The sequence below is a fragment of the Myiozetetes cayanensis genome, unplaced genomic scaffold (assembly GCF_022539395.1).
Source record: "Myiozetetes cayanensis isolate MyiCay16 unplaced genomic scaffold, myiCay2020 scf1, whole genome shotgun sequence".
In the NCBI taxonomy this organism is placed as follows: domain Eukaryota; kingdom Metazoa; phylum Chordata; class Aves; order Passeriformes; family Tyrannidae; genus Myiozetetes; species Myiozetetes cayanensis.
The window spans coordinates 468,800-477,115 of NW_026086604.1; the positions used below are offsets into that span (position 1 = coordinate 468,800).

Consider the following 8,316-nt stretch of genomic DNA (forward strand, 5'->3'; position numbering starts at 1 on the left):
GGTGTTTTGGGGAAGCTGTCGGGGGTTTTAGGGAGAGCAAAGGGGCTCCTCAGCCCCCTGAGCCCCAGGATTGCACAGGGACCCCCCTGCCAGGGAATGCAAAGGTCGTCAGGGTTTTCTTGCTGAGACAGAGCTTGGGCGACAAATTCTCGGAGCAAGGAGGAAAAAAGAAACCCCTTCCCCCCCTCCCCCCCCCCCACTTTGGTTTCCTGCTGGTGTTGTATGGAAAATTGGGGGAAATGGGGAAAAAAGGAGGGGGAAATGAGGGCAAAGTGAGGGGGAAGTGAGGAGAAAGCAAGGAAGGAGAAAAGGAAGGAGAGAAAAGGAAAGAGAGAAAAGGAAGGAGAAGAGAAAAGGAAGGAGAGAAAAGGAAGGAGAAGAGAAAAGGAAGGAGAGAAAAGGAGGGAGAGGAAAAAAGGAAGGAGAGAAAAGGAAGGAGAAGAAAAAAGAAAGGAGAAGAAAAAAGGAAGGAGAATAGAAAAGGAAGGAGAAGAAAAGGCAGGAGGAAAAAGGAAGGGGGAGGAAAAAGGAGAGAGAAAAGAAAAGGAAGAAGAAGAGAAAAAGAAAGGGGAGGGAAAAGGGAGGGAAAATGGCCTTTGGCACAGAGGAGGTCGCTGGGATGCCCTGAGCACACAGGGATGGTACCTGGGCTGTGTCCATGTCCCACTCTGCCCTCGCTCTGGCAGGGGGTTCCTGCTGCCCTGGATGAGCCCTGGCAACAAGGAGCAAGTGGCAGAGAGGGCTGGGAGCTGGGAACACCTGGCTCATCCATGTCTACTTCCACTCCAGCTACTTTTCCAGCAGACAGGGCAAGCAGAGTCCATCCTACAGGTGCTCCAAGCAAATCCCAGCTGGGATCCAGGAGTGCTGGTAACCAGCTTTTCCCAGAGTTGAGGGTCTGGGATAATCATTCCTTTTCCTTTCCTGCTGTGAAGGGACGGGGGGCGGGGCAGAGTAACAGAAGAATTTGCTTGGAATAATCTGTAAAATGTCTGGGAAGGGAGATCTGGGAGCTCTGGCTGCAACCTCAGCTCAGGCAGAGACTCCTGAGGGGTTTGTGTGGCCAAATTCCCAGATTTGGTTTTCCAGGTCTAACCCACCCTGGCCTGGTGAGTCTGGGGAAGGTTCTGAGCTTTCCATAAATACATCCCATCCCAACCCATGGAAGCTGAGCCCTTCTGAACTCATTCCATAGCTTATTCCTGACCAAATCAAGTGCCAGCTCTCTGCCATTGCCATCCACACTCGGATGGGCAGGCAGGAAACCGGGACCAGACCCATCTGCTCCTCTGACTCAGGAGGTGGCACCAGAGCTGTCCAAGGAGGTTGAAATCGTGGCTTCCCAATCCCTGGAAGTGTTCCAGGCCAGGTTGGGTGGGACTTGGAGCAACCTGGGCTAGTGGAAGGTGTCCCTGCCCACGGCAGGGAGTTGGAATGAGCTGAGCTTGAAGGTCCCTTCCCAACCCAACCCAACCCAACCCGTTCCTCGATTCTGTAGAACCAGGAAGTTCAAAAGTGGACCAAAAGCAGCCGAAGGTGAGGAAACATCTGCTCAGCACCCTGGGAGCTGGAAATTCGAGAGGTTTAGCTCCAGGTGCCCAAACTTGAGTCCACTTGAATTCCCAGCGCTGGGTAGACGAGTGAAAGCCACGCATCAGCAGGGGAGGTCATTCCCAAGGGATCTAAGAGTTCACTCGGCAGAGAAGGGGATGGGGCGGGAGTTTTGGTCGGAGCTCAGGCACTTGGGGACACTACAGGGAGAGCTGGAGGACCTTGCCAAGCACCAGGGCCACCAGGGGCAGGGCTGAGGAGCTGCTCCTCATCCCACTGCTGGCCCTGGTTTCATCGGTGCACAGGTCGGTGTAGCAGCAGGACTTGGGTTTGGAGGCGCCGATCCCGCTGCTGGACAGACATTCCTCCTCGCAGGCCCTGGTCACCGTGATGTTCCCGAAGAAGGGATAACCTGGAAGAGGCAGGGGGGAGAGGGGGAGAAGAGGTGAAGGAAGTGCAGGCAGCTGGCGGGAAATTTGGGAAAATGAGGTGTTGGGCATCTTTAATCCATGGATGCCTCCGATCCAGGCTGCTTTTTGTGGGAATAGGGCCACAGATTCTTAGTGCTGACCCTCCTGCTCCTTGCTAAATTATTCCAGCATGGTAAAGGGACACAAATCCCTAGGGATGTTTGAGTACAGCTATAAATTAAGGGCCCATGAGGGCACAGGGGTGGGAAAGGCAAAATGAGCAGAGCAAAGTATACTTTAAAAAATATATATTAAAAATTATAAAATTATTTATATATTTATATTTTATATTCATTTTTATAGTCCTATATTTATAATTTCATATTTTAAACTTCATATTTATATTTTAAATTTTTGTTATATATTTATATTTTCTTTTTGCATTTATGTATTTATTTTTTATATTTATACATTTAGATCAATTTATTTAATGCCTGGGTTAAAATTTAACTTATAAAATACATGTAAAAGATATAAAAATATGAAAATTTAAAACTTATCTAATATAAATAAATAAAAATAATTCATATTTTAAAAAATCCCTAATATTTACATAGTGAGTCCTGTGTACTTCACTGTGAGACTCCAGATCTGCTGGATTTCCCTCCTTCCCTCTTTCCAGTGGGATAACTTCACCTGGATTCTTATAGAGGAGTTAAAGGACAATCCAAGGTGGGACTGGGATGGGAGAGGGAAGCGAGCCCAGCAGGTTGAGGGAGGTGATTTTGCCTCTCTACTCTGCTCTGCTGAGATCCCACCTGGAGCACAGAATCCACACCTGGAGATCTGAGCAGCACAAAGACCTGGACCTGTTGGAACAGCTCCAGAGGAGCCCATGGAGATGCTCCAAGGGCTGGAGCTCCTCTGCTCTGGAGTCAGGCTGGGAGAGCTTGGGATGCTCACCTGGAGAAGGGAAGGATCCAGGGAGACCTTGGAGCCCCTTCCAGGGCCTAAAGGGGCTCCAGGAGAGCTGGAGAGGGACTGGGGACAAGGGATGGAGGGACAGGACAAGGGGGGAATGGTTTTAAACTGACAGGGTAGATTTAGATGGGATACTGGGAAGGAATTCTTCCCTGGGAGGATGGGAAGGGCCCAGGAATGGAATTCCCAGAGAAGCTGTGGCTGTTCCATCCCTGGAAGTGTTCCAGGCCAAGCTGGAGCAACCTGGGCTAGTGGAAGGTGTCCCTGCCCGTGGAACTGGATGATCCCATCAATCCCAACCCATCCAGCGAGCCTCTGCTCCCTTCCCAGGAGCTCTGCCAGGGATCTCCAGAGGGATCAGCTCTTCCAGGGACTTACCTGAGTCCACGGAGTGCAGGGTCGTGGTGCACACGTTGGCCTTGGGGGGGCACAGGGTGGCTGTTCTGCACTTGGAGATGTCCGTGGGCTCCTTGCACGTGTAGCATCGTAAGGACTGGGCTGCAGAGGGGACACAAAGGCTCTGAGGTGGCACAGGGTGGCACAAGGTAGCACAAAGCTGCAGCTTCCTGACCAAGAGCTGGTGGCATCCAAAACCAAGCAGGTCTGGAGGCAACGGCAAAGCTTGGATATGTCGGGGGGGAAAAGCCCAAACCCCAGCAGCAAAGACAAGGAGGGGGTGGCAGGAGACTGAGCCCAAACACTGCCTAGGGGGCTCAGCAGCTCCCCCCAAAAAAAGAACAGGGATTTAGAGGGATCTCGAGCAGCTTTGATGGATCTGTGAATTCCCTGTGGAAAAAATGTTGTAACAGAGCAAAATATTCCGGCTGGAGAAGAGGAGGCTGAGGGGAGAGCTCAGAGTTTGGCTACAACTTCCCGGTGAGGAGAAGCAGAGGGGTCGGGCACAGATCTCTTCTCCCTGGTGACCAGTCACAGGACACGAGGGAAAGGCTGGAGCTGCTCCAGGGGAGGTTTAGGTTGGATCTCAGGGAAAGGTTCTTCCCCCAGAGGGTGGTTGGGCACTGAACAGGCTCCCCAGAGCAGTGGGCACAGCCCCAAACCTGCCAGAGCTGCAGGAGGGTTTGGACAACGCTCTGAGGGATTGTTGGCGTGTCCTGTGCAGGAGTGGGGCTGGATGATCCTTGTGGATCCCTTCCAGCTCAGGATATTCTCTGATTGCATGGGAATATCTCCTGCTGAGAGCAGCCTCCCCCATCCCTCCTACCACAGCTCCTTCCTGCCTGTTCAGGGAGGAATTCCACAGAAGTTGGGAACTGAGAGCAGAGCTGGAATTCCAGAGCTGCCTCAGAGATCCTGAGAGCTGGAAACACCCCCAGTTCCATCAGGGGCTTCTGCTGCTTTTTGAGGAGGTGACGCCCATCGGTGAGGCCGAGGGAGTGACACCACCATCCCTGATCCTGGGCAATCCTTGATCCCGGCAGCTGCTCCAAATCCCTGCGTGAGCCCTTCCCATCCCGACCCGGCACATCCCGAGTGTGCGGATCTTCCAAAGTCGCGGTTCTACCATCGCAAACCAACCAGCCAGTGCCATCTACTGGTAAATATTCAAATAGACGATGGTTCTATGTCCTAATTCTGCTCCATCTGCTGCCGGAGAGGAACTTCTGGGGCTTTGGGAGGAGGAGAAATAGTTTGGGGGGTGTTTGTTTGAATCTCTGATTTTTAATTTTTTTTTTTTAATAATTAAATTTAAATTTAAGGAATTGGAAGAATTTTTAAGGTTACTTCTCTCAACACCTGCTTCAGAAAATTCAGGTGTGTAGTAGAATCCTGTCTTTGTCCTCTTTTTCAAAATTGAAAATCGAAGTTTTTAAATATAAGTTAAAATTGTATATAAAAAAAAATTTAAAAGTTAAAGTCAGCTTTAAGTTTTAAACTGTAAGTTAAAAATTTAAATTTTAAATTTAAAAAATAATTAAAATTAAATTGAAAGAAATTTGAAGATTTCTAAAGACATCTACTTCTCTCAGCATCTCCTTTGGAAAATTCAAGTCTGTAGTAGAAACTACACGATGCAAAAACTGTATTTGTCCTCTTTTATATGAATTTAAAATCGAATTTTTAAATGTAAACAAAATTAAAATTAAACTAGAAATTTAAAAAAGTTTTAAAAAATTAAAGTTAGATTTAAGTTTTAAAATGTAAGTTATTTTTTCATTTCAAATTTATATAAAATTAAAAATTTAAGACATTTTAAGAATTTTTAAGATTGCTTCTCCCAACACCTCCTTTGGAAAATTCAGGTGTGTAGTAGAACCTACACGATGCAAAAACCGTCTTTGTCCCAATTTTTGAAATTTAAAATTGAAATTTTTAAATGTAAATTAAAATTAAATATGAAAAAAAAAGTTTAAAAATGAAAGTAAAATTAAGTTTTAAAATTTAAGTTAATTTTTTTAAAATTTAAAATTTATATTGAACTTAACATTTAAGACATTTTAAGAATTTTTAAGGTTACTTCTTTCAGCACCTCCTTTGGAAAGTTTTGTGCAGTAGAATCCACACAGTGCAAAAACTGTCTTTGTCCTGTTTGCAGAGGTTAAAAAAAAAAGGACTTTTTAATGTGAGTGCTGATGGTTTTGTCATGGCCATATCCTTGGAAACAGGTGTGGTGGAGCCATGCCTGCTTTTCCCAGCTCAAGGAGTCACCAAATCCCTTCCGAAATGATCCAGGAGAAGTCACTTGAGGGAGAAAACTCATCATCAACCTGAGAGTTTGGAGGTTTGTTGGGTGTGTGGGAGGGTGGATGGATGGATGATGGATTGATGGATGGATGGATGGATGGATGGATGGTGGATGGATGGATAGATGGATGGATGGATGGATGGATGGTGGATGGATGGGTGGATGGAGCAGTGGTGGCTCAAAGCACCTGAGAAACTGCTCTGCAACCTTTGGGTTGAGGTGGTTTCCAAACCACACCATTTTCACAGAGAGCAGGGAAGCGCCCCAGGCTCGTGTGGGAATGAATCCCAGTTAAAAGCAGATTTAAGGAAGAAAAATCTCAGCCCCCTCCTCTTTCACTGACTCAGAGGGCACTGGTTCTGCAGGAAGGTTTCAGGGGAAGAGGAAAACCCAAATCCATAAGGAAAACCCAAATCCATAAGGATCAGACCAGAAGAACCAAATGTGGATATCTCTGTGTCCTGATCTTGGGCCAAGAATTCCCTGTTCATCACTATCCAACAGTGCCTTTAATCCCTTGATATTACACCTCTGGAAGATGGATGGTCACAGACACATCCCTCAGTTGTGCCTAAACCAGCTGCTTCCCACTGGATGATCCCAGAAAAAACATTTCTGCCCTGACCTCATCCCTAAAGCAAAGGGTGGTGGTGCCTCTCTGTGCCAGCACTGCCAGACCTACGGGTGGAAACCTGCTCTTTCAGATCCTCAGGAATTCCACTGGATCCCAAACAGGACTCCAGATGGAGGCATTTCCCCCCTGTCCAGGCTGCCTTTCCTTTGGGATCCTTCAGGATCCCATGGAAGCAGCCTGAGGGTCTCTGGGGCTGGAGGTTAAACCCCACCAGGGTGGTGGCACCCCCAGGATGGAGCTGCAGCAGGTGACAAACAGATGGAGGACGACACAGCCATGACCAAACCCTGCTTGCCCAAGATCCAGACCCATCAGAGACCAAACCCAAACAGCCCCAGGGGAATTCCCACCCCCACCCATCTCCTCATCTCCCGAAATGAGGGAAAATCCTGAAGCGGGTGGTTCAATAAACCTTTCCAAAGCCTTCGGAGTTTTTTCTCCTACCTTCCCTCATATCTAGATTGAGGCTCATCCCTTGGTTTTCAGTGCTTCCAGCATCCAGCTGGGAGGTTTTAGGGATGGCAGGAGCTAAGGATGAACCTATCCCACCCCATTCCTGAAGGGACAGGATGGCAGTTTAGGATTAAGCCCTTGCCTAAATGGTCCTCCTGCCCTGTGCCACGTTGCTGTCATTTAAACCTGAGCCTTACAAAGCAGCCTTGATCCCCTCCATCCCTGGATATGGGATACACATCCCTGTGCATCCAAATGATGTGCATCGTTCCCAGTCAGGAATCACAGCTCTTCCCACCAGGAATGCAAATCCCTTTTCCCCATTCACCCTTGCCAGTCACCTTCTTCAACACACAGAGGTGTTATTTCCCCTCCCTGGGGGCTCCCAGGTCTCTCTGCCCTGATTCCTTTCCCCTCCCCTGCCAGGAATTTCCCGGGGGGGTCCCTGCAGAGTTGGGAATGAGGAGATCTTACCCAACTCCAGGCATGCCAGGCCAAGCAGGAGCCCAACCAGGAGTGTCTTCATGCTGGGAGCAGATCCGTGGAGCCAGGACAGTCAGGGAGAGCTGCTCCCAGGGAGCTTTATATGTTTTCCCACCCTCCACCACCTGCTGTTGATCCTTGTGGGCGGATTCCCTCGGGGTGAGCAGGGGAGAGCTCCGCTCCAGCCTGGATTGGGATTTGCAGAGGAACGAGTTTCCCCGGGGAGGTGACATCACCCCGGCGAGCTCACTCCTGCCATGCCTCTTCCTCAGCTTCGTGTCCTGGGGCTGCTCCCATGGAAAAGCCAAAACACTGCAAGGTGTGGCCCCGTGCCAAGGGCTTGGATGGGGAATGTGACAAGGTGTGTTTGCTCCTTGCAGAGCCCGGAGCCGGCCCGTGTCACGTGCGGGCAGCGCCAGCCAAGGCGCGAGTGGCAGCAGGCTGGGCCTCCCCACGTGCCTTGGAAAAAGCGTTTCCATGGGCGGGCGCGGCCTAAAGACGGCTCTTTTTCCCAAATCCAGGGCAAAGCCAAGGCTGGCTTTTGGATGCCAGTCATGAACTAAGCCCCAGTGAGGAGCTGCTGGGCGTGGGGGCCACTGGGAGGCCGGTGGGAGATGGCGCTTCCAAGTCAGGCGTTCGGTTATGCCATGTTGTTTTTCCAGGTCCTGGGTCGTGCTGGCAAAGCAGGAAGCTCAGCCTTCTTTTGGGAAGCTGTCAACCCTTTCCCAAGTTTCATTCTGAAGCTGGGAAATAGGCCCAGCGTGGAGAAATGAAATGATTTTCCCACTGTGGTACCTTCCTGAGAGCGAATTTCACTTCACAAGTGAATCAAGGCAACCCTTTCAAACACCCCAATTTATTCTGTGTCTTATCCAATATTTTGGGGAAACAGCTCAAAACACCTGGAGCCTGGCAGAAATGATTTGCTTCTCCCTTTTGCCTGAGCCAGAGGCATTTCATATTTCATGGGAAAAGCTGAAAGACTTTTTGTCCCTGTTTGTTGGGATCCAAACTGGAAAACCCCAGCGCTGTTATGCAACTCCCCATAAAAGCGGCTGAATAAACCAGAGGAGAGAAGTTTGTGAATCACTGGGAAGTCA

The 8,316-nt window shown here is 49.2% G+C and overlaps 1 protein-coding gene across 1 annotated transcript; it reads right to left on the bottom strand.

Annotated features, from left to right (window-relative positions):
- Positions 1 to 217: 217 nt before the first annotated feature.
- On the bottom strand, positions 218 to 7,259 carry LOC126639068 (secreted Ly-6/uPAR-related protein 1-like). The gene is made up of 3 exons (XM_050313560.1): positions 7,208 to 7,259; positions 3,321 to 3,440; positions 218 to 1,963 (listed from the first exon to the last, which is right to left on the bottom strand). The coding sequence occupies exons 1-3, from the start codon at positions 7,257 to 7,259 to the stop codon at positions 1,752 to 1,754; spliced, it is 384 nt and encodes a 127-aa protein (XP_050169517.1). The 3' UTR covers positions 218 to 1,751.
- Between the last annotated feature and the right edge of the window lie 1,057 nt (positions 7,260 to 8,316).